This window comes from Hyla sarda, chromosome 6, assembly GCF_029499605.1.
Source record: "Hyla sarda isolate aHylSar1 chromosome 6, aHylSar1.hap1, whole genome shotgun sequence".
Classification (NCBI taxonomy): domain Eukaryota; kingdom Metazoa; phylum Chordata; class Amphibia; order Anura; family Hylidae; genus Hyla; species Hyla sarda.
The window spans coordinates 295,345,699-295,363,244 of NC_079194.1; the positions used below are offsets into that span (position 1 = coordinate 295,345,699).

Below are 17,546 nucleotides of genomic sequence, written 5' to 3' on the forward strand. Positions count from 1 at the left end.
GCAGCATCCCTCTGTTCATTTAAAGATGCCAAATGTTACCGAATTCCCCACGAGTGGGGGGGGGGGGGGGGTGCCCTAAAGATAGACTAGGACCATATACATAGGCTGACTCCTATTCCCCATATTCAGAAGGCTAGGTGACCCCAAGAGATTACAATGTCACCTAAATAGTGCAATGTTTTGTATACCGCCAGTCCAAAGCAAACTGTCGCTAGCAAGATATTGATCCCCAATCCGGCACTCACAAAGATAAAGTGTTCGGCGGCTGCCAATCCGCACCACAGACAAGACATGCCTACATAACCCTCCTACATTATTTACTTATGCTAAGGACTACCTTTATATGAAGATTTCTTGTTTTATGTACTGTCTGCAAAGATGTCAAGAAGATTACAATAAATATGTTTTTTTTATACAAACAAAGAGCTCACTCTCTCCGTGGTCAGACCGGGTTATAATGTAACGATCCGGGTATATTTAACAGGCTGTGGTTACCTATTAGTGAATACAATATGCTGCACTCTCATTCTGTAACAACACTAAATTGTTGTATTTCTATTATTTCAGAACCAATGTCAGTAAAATCTCCACAGATCAGTAATGTGACCTCATATTCTGTGTCTCTGATGTGGAGTTATCCTGATGAATATCAGATATCTTACAGAGTCCAGACCAATGTCACCTCATCAGCCACAATGATAAATAATATAATAGTGAGAAGGAATTCCAAAACAATACAGAATCTGACCCCAGGAGAAACATATACATTCCTGGTATATACAAGAGCTGCCGATTGGATCACTGAATCAGACCCGGTGTCTGTATCTACCTGCACAGGTGAGGGCAGAAAGAATCTGTAAAATGTGACTGTAAAAGTGCAGATGCGCTCTGGGAATAAGCATTTTTTTTAACCTTTGTCACACTTAATTTTGATCACTTAATTTATTATGGGAATAAAACTATCCAAACCTTCATGGCCCTATGTGAAAAAGTAACTGCCCCCCTCCCTTGTTAAATCATGAATTTACTGTGGTTAATTACATTGTTTAAGATGGAATACAATTCCACTAGCTACATCCAGGTCTGATTACTGGTCACTTCAATAGAACCTGTTCGACTAAATGAAGTAGGCCAATAGACCTCAGAACAGCAAGACATCCTGACGCCATCTAAAGAAATTTAGACACAAATGATGTAGTGTCCTGGTGCGGAACACCCTTGTCCACCTGCCCTGTCAGGTGGATGTCACAAAGCAAAGTAACTGATATCTATCAGTCTGGAAAAGGGTTATAAAGCCATTTCTAAAGCTTTGGAACTCATGTGAAGCATGGTGCGAGCCATTATCCACAATTTAAAAAATTTGTAATAGTGGTAAACCTTCATAGGAACGTCCAGCCTACCAACATTTCCCAAAAAGCTCAGCAAAGACTCATCCAAGAGGTCATAAAAGAACCCACCAGACAACCATAAGAAAGGAGTTCCAAGGCCAAAAAGAACATTAAAGGGGTTCTCCACCATAAGGTGATTTTAGTACGTACCTGGCAGACAGTAATGGACATGCTTAGGAAGGATCTGCGCTTGTCTTGGGGCTAAATGACTATTGTCATGAGATTACCATAACATTGTGGCTAGCTTTTTGTGAATTGGTATTTACCGTTTTATTTTTATTTATTTTTTTTACTACAAATCCCATAATTCCATTTTCCTCCCTCCCACACATCAGCCACCCCACCCATTGAAACATAAATGAGCTGCATCCATTTAAAAGACCTGTGGTTTTCAATCAGGGTGCCTAAAGCTGTTGCATTAATCGCATTTTGATTTCTCTTACACCAAGCAACCGCTCCATCCATTGAAGCAGACAGGCTCCCTGTCATCAGCTGACTAGTGAGTCAGGTCTCTGCCGCATTGCAACCTGGGAAAAATCTAAGACAACAGTCATTTTGTATGCTGTTAAAAATAAATATTAGGGTGAAAATCGCATAAGAATTGTGAGAAAACCATCACACGCAGGTACAGACACTATATTATGAACTACACTAACTTTACAGCCCCATGTAGCATAGCCATATAAAAATAAAAACCTGGAATACCCATTTAAAGGTTAATCTCACTTTTTGCACAAAATATCTTGATGATCCTCAAGACTTTTCTGTAGACTGAGGAGAAAAAAGTTGAAGTTTTTGAAATGTATTCGTCCTGTTACATGTGGTGTAAAAGTGACACAGCATTTTAGAAAAAGATCATAGCAACAGTTATAATACATGGTGGTGGTAGGGTGATGATCTGGGCCTGCTCTGCTGCTTAAGGACCTGGATAACTTGCTGTGATTGATGGAACCATGAATTTTTCTCTCTACCAAAATTTCCTGAAGGAGAATGTCCAGCACCTGTCATTTTGCCTGTAAAATGCTATGATCTGCATTGATTACAGGATCTAAAGAGTGAAAGGACGCACATAACCTGTGTACGCACACAACGTAAAAATACCGGGAAGCAGTTAATATTTTATTCACTTTTGTTGATAACTTTCTACTATTATATTCATATTGTTTTTATAGTAAACATAAAACTTTTTATTGCTCCACGTCTATTACTTATAATTTATCAGAGATAACTGCTGTATAACTAACCTGTCTGTGATCTGTGATCTTCTCCTCAGTTCCTGAACAAGTTTCCTCCATCTCTCTGAACAATTACCAGTCGGTTAATACTCTTGGAGTCACATGGTTATACCCAGGAGGAAAAGTGGATTATTATATAGTTAGTGTAACAGGAGCCGTCAATAACACAATACAAACTAATACTACACAAGAGAATTTCACAGGATTACTACCAGGCAGAGAATATACTGTCACTGTACAGACAGTCAGTGGGGACTGCAACAAGACATCTGCTCCAGTGATGGCCACTAATGCCACATGTGAGTATCCTCAGGATCTGATCTATAGTGACTCTTTATAATCATCATCATTCACCTCTGTTACAGTCACTTTTACCTTATTATACATTTGTTTTATATGTTTTTACCTCTCTGTGTTTTGTCTTTTTTGTGCAGATCCAACCCCACCAAGAAACATAAACTTTAACTCAATTACAACAAATAATTTTACATTGTCTTGGTCAGAACCAGTAAATATGACCGGTGTGAATAAGTCATATATTATAACCTATGGGATATTTCCCCTCAACAAACTTAACTGAGACAAGTAACACAACAAATGTCACCCTGCAGAACCTGATATCTGGAAATAACTACTCCATATCTGTGGTCACAGTCGGAGTGCGGGGGTATCAGAGTTCACCTGTCAGCAAATCTGTCTATACAAGTAGGTTTATATTTCCTGTATGAAAACAGTAATGTATAAGTGTAGCACACTGGGACACTTGCAATGTAGGTCAGCTGGGAGTAGTTAAAGGGGTACTCCGGTGGAAAACTTTGTTTTTTTTAATCTACTGGTGCTAGAAAGTTAAACAGATTTGTAAATTGCTTCTATTAACATTTTTTAATCCTTCCAGTACTTTTTAGGGGCTGTATACTACAGAGGAAATGCTTTTCTTTTTGGATTTCTCTTTTGTCATGCCCACAGCGCTCTCTGCTGACCTCTGCTGTCCATTTTAGGAACTGTCCAGAGCAGCATATGTTTGCTATGGGGATTTTCTCCTGCTCTAGACAGTTCCTAAAATGGGCAGCAGAGGTCGGAAGAGAGCACTGTGGTTGTGACAGGAGAGAAATCCAAAAAGAAAAGCATTTCCTCTGTAGTATACAGCCGCTAATAAGTACTGGAAGGATTAATATTTTTTTAATAGAAGTAATTTAAAAATCTAGCAAAACAAAAGAACGGAATGGAGAGGCACTCAAGAAGTGCTACTACACCTGAGACAGGGTACTGCAGAACATCAGTGGCCCGTACAAGACCTCCTGCGGGGTGCACATACGACAGACGTGAAGCATCAATATAGGTAAAAAGCAAAAGCACGTATGCGCACTTACCGCTCAGCAGAGATCAATCGGCATGGGGGCCGGAAGAAGCGCACTGACTTGTGTGAAACAGCCGGCATCGCCCCCGAGCGCCCATCTCACTGCACCGATGCTGTGACCCAGCCTTCCGAGGACCGGATCCCCACAACGATTGATCTCTGCTGAGCGGTGAGTGCGCATACGTGCTTTTGCTTTTTACCTAATTTAAAAATCTGTTAAACTTTCTGGCACCAGTTGATTTAAAAAAAAAATTTTTAGTTTTCCACCGGAGAACCACCTTTAACTTTAAATGCTTTGTCACATGGCAGGGTGGTGTAGCTTAACCAATTCCCCTGTGAACCTAGATAACTTTTATCAAATGAGTTGTTCCTGAAGAGCAAAATGCAAGAATGAGACCTTATGACACTAAGATTCTGTGAAACTACTTTTAACAACTTTTCTTAAACTTCTCGAGCTAATTTAATATAACACAGTTGTTTTGGCACACATTGGAATGTTACACCTTTAAGTTAGATGAATGGATATTTGGTCACTGACCCTTTAAATGTTACTTTTAACAGCAGATCTACTGAATTTAGGAATCTTTGAGATGCTTCTTAGCAGGTGGAAGTATATTAACTAGTGCAGATGCAAATGTAGACATTTAGATGTTTATGTTCACAGATGTTTATAGCCCAATTAACTGAAAGTACTGATGAGGATCTTCACAGGTTGGCTTTCTATGGTACAAAATGTAGACTCTCTTTACTTAAATGACTGCAGGTTACGAAATGATACTCGTAGGGACAAATGACAGTCACCCAGTACTAACTGAAGAGATTAGTGTAATGTAGAGAGGTCCTTGTTCATCCTTCTCCACTCTGACATAGAAAAAAAAAACTGCCTCTTGGAGATGAAGAACTTAAGCACTTTATCCTCACAGAGGGAAAATGAACAGTGACCTGTATGTAGACAGGATTTTACCTAAAGAAGACATATGTAGTCTAGGTGTGTGTATGCCTAGCAGGAGGTGAGCTGAGGCACATGTAGCACTGGCAACAGTCAGGTGCAGACATATTTTAAGCCTTTACACAATTGAATACTTCAGTTTATGCAGTTTTAGGTTTTAGGCTATGGTAACCTATAAGAGAATACTGTATGCTATATTTTCATTCTATATTGTCACTGAATTTTTGTATTTATTTCAGAACCAATGCCCGTAAAATTACCACAGATCAGTGATGTGACCTCATATTCTGTGTCTCTGATGTGGAGTAATCCTGATGGGTATCAGACGTCTTACAGCTACAGAGTCCAGACCAATGTCACCTCATCAGCCACAATGATAGAAGAAACAATAGTAATTAGTGAAGCAGCTACAGTAATGAATCTGACACCAGGAGAAACATATACATTCCTGGTATATACAAGAGCTGCCGATAACATCACTGAATCAGACTTGGTGTCTGTATCCACCTGCACAGGTAAGGACAGATTGAATCAGTAAAATGTGACTCTAAGGCTGGAGTCACAAAACGTAAAATTTGCAAAGCATATCTTAATTTACATGGCAATTTTCTTGGAAAATGCGACTGCATTTCCGCTGATTACGGCTGCATTTTCCGGGAAAATAAGCAGTTAAAATAAAATTTGCTCTAAGTTTTTTTTTGCTGTTTGAACCCAGCCTAAAGCTGCAGATACACAAAATGGTTAGTGGTAATAATCTATATTAATAAGAGGGGAGTGCAGTCAAATTATCCAAGACCAATGGGGAGAAGGCAAGTTAAAGGGGTATTCCAGGCCAAAATGTTTTTTTATATATCAACTGGCTCTGGAAAGTTAAACAGATTTGTAAATTACTTCCAATAGTTATTAGCTTCTGAAGTCGAGTTGTTGTTTTCTGTCTAACTGCTCTCTGGTGACTCACGTCCCAGGAGCTGTGCAGTTCCTATGGGGATATTCTCCCATCATGCACAGCTCCCGGGACGTGACATCATCATTGAGCAGTTAGACAGAAAACTTCAGAAGCTAATAACTATTGGAAGGATTAAGATTTTTTAATAGAAGTAATTCACAAATCTGTTTAACTTTCCGGAGCCAGTTGATATATATAAAAAAAGGTTTTGCCTGGAATACCCCTTTAACAGGGTTGTCTCAGAGGATAACAAAAGCATAGAGAACATGGTGGAGAAGGACACTGGTGGGGGATGAGACCATCTATCAAAGAACAAGCTAAAAAAAATGGTGCAAACAAACCCATTCACATCAAATAAGGCACATGAAAACATGTCAATGTCTAGATTTATAGGGACAAAATGTTGATCCATGGATTTATTCTGGTGCCATATTTACAGTCGGATCTATTTTCAATCTTATGAACTATCTACCAATGTAACTATGTGTGGCTCCACAGATTTGGTCAAGGGTGGAAGTCCTCAGTGTGCAGCATCAGAATAAAGGCATAGACAGTAGCCTTAAGGATTTTCCTCCATTATGCATCCTGTCCTGCCCAAGTAGGGAGTCAGATGGATTCTGTACGATCCCATAGGTTCCAATGTAAAAAGATCTTGCAGTGGCAAAACGCACAAAAACGCCCCAAAAAACGCCCATTTTCCGCTCAGTTTGGCGTTTCTTTTTTTTTTATCCTTTGGGCGTTTTTCAGCTATTTTTGGCTCCTTGGCAGTTTTTCAAAAACAACCTCTTGTTGAGACTTTGGCTGTTTTTTTCGGGAAAATCTTGGCGATTTCCTTCTATAGAAGTCTACCATTAAAAAAATAAATAAAAAAAAAAGATGCAGTAGTGATGGAAAAAATTGTATTTAACTAAATTTCTCATACATTTTTAAACCGGGATCAATTTATGTGGGCGGGCAGCGAACTTAAAATGTAGCCGAAACTATAATAAAAATGTAGAAAAGGGGGCATTTAAAAGTAAATATTATATATTTTAAAAAATTCATTTTGTTAAACTTTTTATTCATAATGTATCTTTATAATGTGTTTAATAAAGTGTGTGTTTTTTACTTTTTACACTTTCTTCTTTATTTATTTTTTAGGTAGTACTATTACAATCTGTTCCATGCTGGGAGTAGTAGTACCTGTAATAATAGACAGATCGCCCCAGATGTCACTTCTGACACCCGTTGTGATCCTCATATATAATGTATAGAAGCCAGCGGCACGGCCGCTCTTCTCCACTATACGGCACTATGTTCTGCGATGTGAAGTTATTCACATCACAGATTCATATTTCCTGCAGAGAGCCGTGATTGGCCAGATGGTTCCAGCCAATAACAACACTCTGGGGCAAATATGAAAAGGTATATAGACAGCAGTGCAGGGGACCAGAGAAGAGCTGATGGCCGCATCTATACATTATACAGGACGATCGGAGCGGGTTTCAGGAGTGACACCCACTGTGATCTGTCCTTAACTGCAGGTACTACTGCTCCCAACATGGAGCACACTCAGTTCCATGCTGGGAGCTGTAGTACCTGCATTAATAGACAGATCGCAACTGCGATCTGTCTATTAGTACAGGTACTACATCTCCCAGCATGGAGCAGAGTGTGCTCCATGTTGGGAGCAGTAGTACCTGCAGTAAGGGACAGATCGCAGCAAGTGTCACTCCTGACACCTGTTGCGATCCTCCTGATGTCAATTTAGGCTGGGGAGGGCCAGTAACAATGGTCCTCGCCCACCCTGGTAATGTCAGGCTGTTGCTGCTTGGTTGGTATTTGGCTGGGAAAAAAAATACGGGGAACCCTATGCATTTTTTTCCCCATAAATAAATAAATAAAATAAACGCATAGGGTTCCCCGTATTTTTATTTTCAGCCAGATACCAACAGCGCAGCAACAGCCTGACGTTACCAGGGTGGGAGAGGACCATTGTTACTGGCCCTCCCCAGCCTAAATAACGCCAGCCTGTTACCGCCTAGGCCCAAGAGCACCATTTTTGAAGCTCCGGCCCTGTTGGTACTGGCTCTTCTGGCACCCCTGTTGTGGTGAGTAGTGGTGTAATAATTGGGGGTTAGCGCTAGCTGTTTTTGGGTCAAAAGCTAAGCCCTGGCTTAGTAATTAATCCCGTCAATAAGAAAGCCTCCACTACTTAACCTTAAAATTCAATTTAGAAAAAAACATGACACATTGGAAAAATTATTTAATAAAAAAAAGACACTCCCCCACAGCCCTCGTTAGCCATTTTATTTAAAGAAAAAAAAATCTAGTTCAACCCCGTAATCCACCGAATACGCCGTACTCCGCTGCATACATGCATCTGAAAAGAGAAGAAAAACAAACACAAAATTGATTAGTACATTTTTGGCGCTCTCCGCTGGAAAAAGCGCAAATAATGCAATGTCTTCCCAAACAGGGAGCCTCCAATTGTTGCAAAACTACAACTCCCAGCATGTCCAGACAGAGCGGCTAAAAGTGAAAGTAAAAGCTGCCGGTTAACTCAGTGGGGTGTTCGGGATAGCCGAGGCGAAATCGCGGCATCTCCAACAGCTTACAGGACAGCGGGAGGGTCCCTACCTGCCTCCTCGCTGTCCGATCGCCGAATGACTGCTCAGTGCCTGAGATCCAGGCATGAGCAGTCAAGCGGCAGAATCATCGATCACTGGTTTCCTATGAGAAACCACTGATCAATGTAATAGATCAGTGCGTGCAGTGTTATAGGTCCCTATGGGATAACAATGATCAGTGTGTGCATTGTTATAGGTCCCTATGGGAGCTATAACACTGTGAAAAAAAAAAGTGAATAAATATCATTTAACCCCTCCCCTATTAAAAGTTTGAATCACCCCCCTTTTCCTATAAAAAAAAAAAACACAGTGTAAATAAAAATAAACATATATGGTATCATCGCATGCGGAAATGTCCGAATTATAAAAATATATCGTTAATTAAACCGCTCGGTCAATGGCGTACGCGCAAAAAAATTCCAAAGTCCAAAATAGTGCATTTTTGGTCACTTTTTATATAATTTAAAAATGAATAAAAAGCGATCAATAAGTCCCATCAATGCAAAAATGGTATTGTTAAAAACTTCAGATCACAGCGCAAAAAATGAGCCCTCATACCGCCCCATACACGGAAAAATAAAAAAGTTATAGGGGTCAGAAGATGACAATTTTAAACGTATTAATTTTCCTGCATGTAGTTATGATTTTTTCCAGAAGTACGACAAAATCAAACCTATATAAGTAGAATATCATTTTAATCGTATGGACCTACAGAATAAAGAGAAGGTGTCATTTTTTACCGAAAAATTTACTATGTAGAAATGGAAGCCCCCAAAAGTTACAAAACAGCGTTTTTTTTCTTCAATTTTGTCGCACAATGATTTTTTTTTCCCGTTTCACTGTAGATTTTTGGGCAAAATGACTGACGTCATTACAAAGTAGAATTGGTGGCGCAAAAAATAAGCAATCATTTGGATTTTTAGGTGCAAAATTGAAAGAGTTATGATTTTTTAAAGGCAAGGAGCAAAAAACGAAAATGCAAAAACGAAAAAAACCCCGGTCCTTAAGGGGTTAAAGGGGTACTCCGGTGCTTACACATCTTATCCCCTATCCCCCGTGTGAAGTCAGGCTCCGAACCCCTCAATGCAAGCCTACGGGAGGGGGCGTGATAGCTATCACGCCCCCTCCCGTAGGCTTGCATTGAGGGGCGGAGCACGACGTCACATGCCGCCGGCCCTGCGGTCAACCGTAATCAGACCCGGAGCGAACACGCTCCGGGGACTGATTACAAACAGGGTGCCGCGTGCATGATCCTGGGCGTCCCCAGCTGCGTCCAGAGTGTTCAGCAGGGAGAAGTTGGCCCCGTTTTTGAGATAGGGAATACATTTCTAGTTGCTGGATAACCCCTTTAATGAATCCCTTTATTGGGATTCTTTCGTCTTGTGGGTGGAGGATTATTTTAATTGTTCAAATTTTTTGATGAAGTCTTGTCATGTATCATGGGCTGCAAAGTCGCGGAGAGTTGTGCTGCAGGCTAATAAAATAAACTTGGCCAGGTATAAGCATGATAAATGCGTTGGGTGCAGCGCGGCCGCTGTACTGAAAAATTCTGTGATTTGTAATAGAATGTGATAGATGACTCAGCACTTTTCAGTGCTGGACTAAGACAGCTCCATTGGCTGACACCCGCACACCCGCCCCCTACCATTGGTTCTTGACGGCCATAGACTATACATTGCTGCCTAGTGTATTGGGGCTGGGACTCCAAGCTGACCCGAAGTCCATGCTCTTAGCTGGCAGCGCATGATGCGCTAAACGTACAGTAGGCCAATTTAGGCCTTAATACATCTTCCCCTCAATCTTAAATGAAGTAACAATAAGCTTTTATCTGTACACTGTCCTTCTGATAGATTTACTGCTTGAGTAAATTTAAAGGGGTACTCCCGTGGAAAACTTTTTTTTTTTTTTAAATCAACTGGCGCCAGAAAGTTAAACAGATTTGTAAATTACTTCTATTAAAAAATCTTAATTTTTCCAGTACTTTTTAGGGGCTGTATACTACAGAGGAAATGCTTTTCTTCTGTCACAACTAGAGATGAGTGAACTTACAGTAAATTTGAATCGTCACGAACTTCTCTGCTCTGCAGTTGATGACTTTTCCTGCATAAATTAGTTCAGCTTGCTGGTGCTCCCGTGGGCTGAAAAAGGTGGATACAGTCCTAGGAGACTCTTTCCTAGGACTGTATCCACCTTTTCCAGCCCACCGGAAAGCTGAACTAATTTATGCAGGAAAAGTTATCAACCGCCGAGCCGAGAAGTTCTTGACGAATCGAATTTACTGTAAGTTCACTCATCTCTAGTCACAACCACAGTGCTCTCTGCTGACCTCTGCTGTCCATTTTAGGAACTGTCCAGAGCAGCATGTGTTTTCTCCTGCTCTGGACAGTTCCTAAAACCATTTTAACCTATTAACCATTTTTAAGAAGACGCATAACTGTTCCACTGCCACAGACCTGTTAGGTTAGTTATACAATATAACTAACCCGTCTGTGATCTGTGATCTTCTCCTCAGTTCCTGCACAAGTTTCCTCCATCTCTCTGAACAATTACCAGTCGGTTAATACTCTTGGAGTCACATGGACAAATCCAGGAGGAAAAGTGGATTATTATATAGTTAGTGTAACAGGAGCCGTCAATAACACCAAACAAGCTACTACTACACAAGTGAAATTCACAGGATTACTACCAGGCAGAGAATATAACGTCACTGTACAGACAGTCAGTGGGAACTGCAGACAGACATCTGCACCAATCATCTTTGCTACATTGGTCCCTTTAACATTATATAATAACATTATTTATATTTTCACTTTTCTATGTTCTTGTTTTACACAGGTCAAACTCCACCACGAAACTTTAATTTTATTACCATTACAAAAAAAAAATCCTGAATTTATCTTGGTTAGGCTGGGTTCACACCACGTTTTGTTAAATACGGCTCCCGTATACAGCTGGGAGGAGGGGGGGCGGGGGTTAATCGCGGCGCCCGCACTCAGCCGTATTCGGGAACCGTATTTAATGTATGTCTATGAGCCGACCGGGGTGAACCGCAGCCTCCGGTCGGCTGCTTTTTCAGCCGTATGCGGTTTCCCGACCACAGGCAAAAAGAAGCCGACCGGAGGCTGCGGTTCACTCCGGTCGGCTCATAGACATACATTAGATACGGTTCCCGAATACGGCTGAGTGCGGGCGCCGCGATTAAGCCCCGCCCCCCTCCTCGCAGCCGTATACGGGAGCCGTATTTAACAAAACGTGGTGTGAACCCAGCCTTATTTATCTTCTCCTGGGTTAGGCTGGGTTCACACTACGTTTTTGCCATACTGTTTTCAATCCGTTTTTCTAAAGAAAACCGTATGGCAAAAAAACGAATGGAACAGTATGGAAAAAAGTAAACCGTATGCGTTTTTAAACAGTATACAGTTTTTAAAAGTGCATACAGTTCCGTCAGTTTTTACAGAAAAAAAAAACATACTTTTTGAAAATTTTGTCCATTTTTAAATGGGAGGGGTGTTGGGTGGGGACTTAAGGATTCAAATGCGCATGTGCAAAGTAAAAACGTATACGGTTCCCCGTATAGAACCGTATACATGTGCGTTTCCCATTGACGTCCATGTTAAAAAAAACGTGTGCGGTTGCAGTACGGTTTTTAAACCGGAGTCAAACCCGTGGTTGACCACACTTTTGTCTCCGGTTTAAAAACCGTACTGCAGCCGCATACATTTTTTTTTAACATGGACGTCAATGGGAAACGCACATGTATACGGTTCCATACGGGAAAAACGTATACGTTTTTACTTTGCACATGCGCATTTGAATCCTAAAGTCCCCACCCAAGACCCCTCCCATTAAAAATGGACAAAATTTTCAAAAACGTATGGGTTTTTTTTTCTATAAAAACTGACGGAACTGTATGCACTTTTAAAAACAGTATACAGTTTAAAAACGCATACGGTTTACTTTTTCCCATACTGTTCCATCCGTTTTTTTGCCATACGGTTTTCTTTAGAAAAACGGATTGAAAACAGTATGGCAAAAATGTAGTGTGAACCCAGCCTTACAAGAATTTTTACTTTTTTAAACATTTGCTGTATGTGTTATCACCTGACTGAATTTTTGTCTTTTTGTACAGATCCAACACCATCTAGAATTTTAGGCACACACGTTCAAACAAATAGTGTGACATTATCTTGGTCAGAGCCAGTAAATATGTCCGGAGTGAATAAGTCATATATTATAACCTACTGGACAAAATCCTCACCTAAATTTACTGTGACAAGTCACACAACAAGGGTCACCCTTCAGAACGTAACACCTAATAGTGTCTACTCCATAATTGTGTTCACAGTCGGAGTCCGGGAGTATCAGAGTTTACCTATTAGCGGATCTGTCTTAACAAGTAGGTTCTGTTTTGTTGCAACACTAAGTTAACTGGTACTAGTTATTTTAAAATCTATTTTGGACTAATACTCTTGTATAAAACATTAACAATTTTAATATAAATGGGTATGAAAGAAAAGTAATTCTTCTTTATTGGCTACGTCACGAGTAACATCTCAATCCTCTGCGCCGCCAGCACACAAATTCTGTCTGAAAATTTCTTGTTAAAGGGGTACTCCGCTGCTCAGCGTTTGGAACAAACTGGGAGCTTGTGATGTCATAGTCCCGCCCTTCATGACGTCACTCTCCGCCCTCTCAATGCAAGTCTATGGGAGGGGGCGTGACATCCGTCACGCCCCCTCCCATAGACTTGCATTGAGGGGGCGAGCCGTAATGTAATGAGGGGCGGGGCTATGACGTCACGAGCTCCCGGCTCCATCGTTTGAAACAGTTTGTTCCAAACGCTGAGCAGCGGAGTACCCCTTTTAAAGGGGCACTCCGGTGAAAACCTTTTTTTTCTTTTAAATCAACTGGTGGCAGAAAGTTAAGCATATTTGTAAATAACTTCTATTGAAAAATCTTAATCCTTCCAGTACTTATTAGCTGCTGAATGCAACAGAGCAAATTCCTTTCTTTTTACAACACTGATGACATCACGAGCACAGTGCTCTCTGCTGACATCTCTGTCCATTTTAGCAACTGTGCATAGCAGATGTATGCTAAGGGCAGCATGGTGGCTCAGTGGTTAGCACTGCTGCCTTACAGTGCTGGGGACTTGGATTCAAATCCCACTAAGGACAACAATAAATAAAGTGTTATTATTATTATTATTATAAGAACGTCAGCAGAGAGAACTGTGATCGTGATGTCATCAGAGAGAATTCCAAAAAGAAAACAATTTCCTTGTAGTATTCAGGAGCTAATAAGTACAGGAAGGATTAAGATTTTTTAATAGAAGTAATTTACAAATATGTTTAACTTCCTGCCACCAGTTGATTTAAAAGAAAAAAGGTTTTCACTGGAGTACCCCTTTTAAGCTTTGTGATAAATACGCCGTCAGATTTACACTAAATGTATTATAGAGTGATACTGACGTCTTTTTTCTTTCATACAGAGGCAAAATAAGGAATTCGTCTACCCTTAATGTTACGGTTTTTCCCAAGTCAGTAAGAAAAAAAAGAACTGGTCAAACTCCGGATAAGACATGTTGTGGTTTTAAAGCCCTGTTCACTACAAAGCCTCATCAAGGAGTGAAACATGGGAAAATATTATCATGTCTGAGCATTATGAACGGTTTTGTATCCAAAGTATTCTAGATGTCACTTGTTAGCCAGTTTTCACACTGTTGGGAGTGGATTGTACCATATACAACATATTTGGAGTGCTTGAAACTGCTTAGAGCTGGAAATAAAATAAATGCCTGCTATGAGCTGCCATAGTGTGCGCCAATAAAATGCATCATTTTCAGTTTTTTCAATTTTAGAAATTTGGCCACAAGAAGCACTCTGCCCATATCATGCACACTCACCATCACTAGTCGTACAGCACCATTTGTTTAATTCTAGCACAGTTGAATCCATGTGTTTTATTACTATAACTTTATGTGATCACCAGTCTGATCTGTGAGATTTATCAAAAGCTATCCAGAGGAAAAGTTGCTGAGATGCCCATAGCAACCAATCAGATCACTTCTTTAAAGGAGAAATGCGGCGCAAATCTTTTCCCTTCCCTTGTGCCCAGGCTGCAAAAACTGAAAATACAAACTCTAACTCTCCTTCCTACGTTCCCCAGTTGCGCCAATATCGGCGTCCCGTTCCTCCGGCGCTGCTCTGCTCCCTGCTTCTTAGGACAGTCAGTGTATCGCTGGCCGCATCCATGTCCCGCCTCAGCTGGTGATAGGCTGAGCGCACTGTCATGTAAGGAGCTTGGGCCCACCTTCTCCCTGCTGCCGGGCTCCTTACATGACAGTGCGCTCAGCCTATCACTGGCCGAGACATCGCTGCAGCTGGCATTACGCTGACTGCAGTGTGACGTTCCGAGCCTAGGAAGCAGGGAGCCGAGTAAAGTTGGTCTGCTGGTTGCTATGGGCAACTCAGCAACTTTTCCTCTGAACAGGTTTTGATAAATCTCCCCCTATGGGATCAGGATATATAGTATTTGTACACCTTCTCTCCAGCTAAATCTGTATACTGCTGCTATCTGTATGGGCTCAGGATATATAGTAATTATATACCTCCCCTCCCAGCTCTATCTGTATACTGTTGCTATCTCTATGGGATAAGGATATATAGTAGATATAACTACCCTGTGGCTTTATTCACACATTGCATTTTTTTTGCTGTCTCAGCTGTTTTTGCTGTAATTGTTCCAACATTTCAGCATAAATTCAAACACTAACAGGTTGTTAGTATACATTTTGATAAAAAAGTACAAGCCCACTAGCCACGTCAAGGCCACCTAGTCTGAGTGGGTCCCTAACCCAACATTGGCATAGTGCCGGGCGGCGGCCACCACCACCAATGCAACACCATAACCACAGGGGTAGCAACCCAGTGGCCAGGCAGCCCCACTGCTGCCCAACCAAGCCACACTCTGGGCCACACCACCCCACAAAGCAACAATGGCCGCCGCAGTGAAACCACGCCAATGTGAATACCTACCAAGTGCTACCTGGTGTGTGTATATATATTTATTTATACAGTGTATATATATTGATCCTGTATTAACCACTGTGTTGTTTTCTCTCACATTTTTCCCTTTAGGGTAGGGTCACACATAACAGATCTACAGCATTTTTCCGTTGCGGATTCGCCGATGACCGACCCTATGGTGTGCCTCCTGCTGTGCAATCTGCCGCTAAGAGCAGACGACACACAGGACCGGCGAGTCACCGTGCCCACGTGCAGCGTACTCACAGACCTCGCGGTCACTTCCCCTGCTTTCCCTTGGGTCGAAAGCTGCTGCTATGTCTAAGTACACTGCGCATGCGCATGGTGGCTCGCAGGTCTTGTCTGTCTGTCTGCTCGTAGCCGCTACAAGCAGGCACACTATAGGGTCAGTCATTGGCGGATCCATTACATATGACCCAACCCTGAAAATGTTTTTTCTAACATACATAGTGTTTGTTTAAACACTATTACAGCTTTACATGTGTTATACTGTTTAGCCTTCAAGGCACTTCAAGGTTTATTAGGATAGGTTGGCTATGGGGATTTGCTCCTGGTCTGGACAGTTCCTGACATGGACAGAGGTGTCAGCAGAGAGCACTGTGGTCAGACAGAAAACAAACCTGTGGAGCATACAGCAGCTAAGTACTGGAAGGATTAAGAATTTTTAATAGAAGTAATTTACAAATCTGCTTAACTTTCTGGCACCAGTTGATTTAAAAAAAATAAATTAAATTCCACCGGAGTACCCCTTTAAGAGGGCTTCGGAAGGTTTTGTGGGTGTTTCTAGGTGGATCAAGCTTAAAAATGTCTTCAAGAAAGGATTTTAAATGTTGATATCTATGACAGTGGTGTGTTTTCTCATCTGTCACATATAACTGGGATTGTCTAATCTGTAATTTGATGCCTTTTGGAGATTTTTCCATCTTTCCTTGGCTTCTTTATGCACATTAATACCAATTTTTACCTGGGGTGCCCAAACTTTTGATCCCCACTGTATATATATACATCCATGGCCGTAAATGTTCGCACCCCTGAAATTGTTCAAGAAAATTAAGTATTTCTCACAGAAAAGGATTGCAGTAACACATATTTTGCTATACACATGTTTATTCCATTTGTGTGTATTGGAACTAAACCAAAAAGGAAGGAAGAAAAGCAAATTGGACTTAATGTCACCAAACTCCAAAAATGGTCTGGATAAAAATATTGGCACCGCACCTTTTCAAAATTGTGGAAAAATAAGATTGTTTTAAGCATGTGATGCTCCTTTGAACTCATCTGGGGCAAGTAACAGGTGTGGGCAATATAAAAATCACACCTGAAAGCAGATTAAAAGGAGAGAAGTTCACTTAATCTTTGCATTGTGTGTCTGTGTGTGCCACACTAAGCATGGACAACAGAAAGAGAAGAGAACTATCAGAGGACTTGAGAACCAAAATTGGGGAAAAATATCAACAATCTCAAGGTTACAAGTCCATCTCCAGAGATCTAGATTTGCATTTGTCCACAGTGCGCAACATTATCAAGAAGTTTACAACCCATGGCCCTGTAGATAATCTCCCTGGGTGTGGATGGAAGAGAAAAATGTATGAAACGTGTCAACGCAGAATAGTCCGGATGGTGGATAAGCAGCCCCAAACAAGTTCCAAAGATATTCAAGCTGTCCTGCAGGCTCAGAGAGCATCAGTGTCAGCGCGTACTATCCGTCCACATTTAAATGAAATGAAATGTTATGGCAGGAGACCCAGGAGGACCCCACTATGGAGGAGACCCAGGAGGACCCCACTATGGAGGAGACCCAGGAGGACCCCACTATGGAGGAGACCCAGGAGGACCCCACTGCTGACACAGAGACATAAAAAAGCAAGACTACATTTTGCCAAAATGAACGTGATTAAGCCAAAATCCTTCTGGGAAAACGTCTTGTAGACAAATGAGACCAAGATAGAGCTTTTTGGTAAAGCACATAATTCTACTGTTTACCGAAAACCGAATGAGGCCTACAAAGAAAAGAAC

General features: G+C 41.2%; 2 protein-coding genes and 1 long non-coding RNA gene across 4 annotated transcripts in view; 2 read left to right on the forward strand and 1 right to left on the reverse strand.

The window, feature by feature from the left end:
• Positions 1–17,546, forward strand: part of LOC130277524 (receptor-type tyrosine-protein phosphatase beta-like) — a 279,946-nt gene that overhangs the window by 12,044 nt on the left and 250,356 nt on the right. The window contains exons 5-6 of the mRNA XM_056528200.1: positions 568–837; positions 2,662–2,922. Of these exons, the coding sequence (XP_056384175.1) occupies positions 568–837; positions 2,662–2,922 (531 nt within the window). The remainder of the gene's footprint in view (positions 1–567; positions 838–2,661; positions 2,923–17,546) is intronic.
• On the forward strand, positions 5,172–14,304 carry LOC130277302 (receptor-type tyrosine-protein phosphatase eta-like). Its single transcript, XM_056527860.1, has 3 exons — positions 5,172–5,444; positions 12,614–12,880; positions 13,976–14,304. Exons 1-3 carry the CDS (start codon positions 5,174–5,176, stop codon positions 13,984–13,986), a joined length of 549 nt encoding a protein of 182 aa, XP_056383835.1. The 5' UTR covers positions 5,172–5,173; the 3' UTR covers positions 13,987–14,304.
• The window catches only part of LOC130277303 (uncharacterized), a 103,709-nt gene continuing 94,023 nt past the window's right edge, over positions 7,861–17,546 (reverse strand). For both annotated transcript variants that reach the window (XR_008845423.1, XR_008845422.1), the window contains exon 3: positions 7,861–8,237. This is a non-coding gene — a long non-coding RNA (uncharacterized LOC130277303). The remainder of the gene's footprint in view (positions 8,238–17,546) is intronic.

Coding starts and splice junctions, on each gene's coding strand:
- LOC130277302 (XM_056527860.1), top strand. CDS start 5,174: ATGCCCGTAAAATTACCACAGATCAGTGATGTGACCTCATATTCTGTG. Junction 5,445..12,613: donor GTCTGTATCCACCTGCACAG/GTAAGGACAGAT, acceptor CTTTTTGTACAG/ATCCAACACCATCTAGAATT.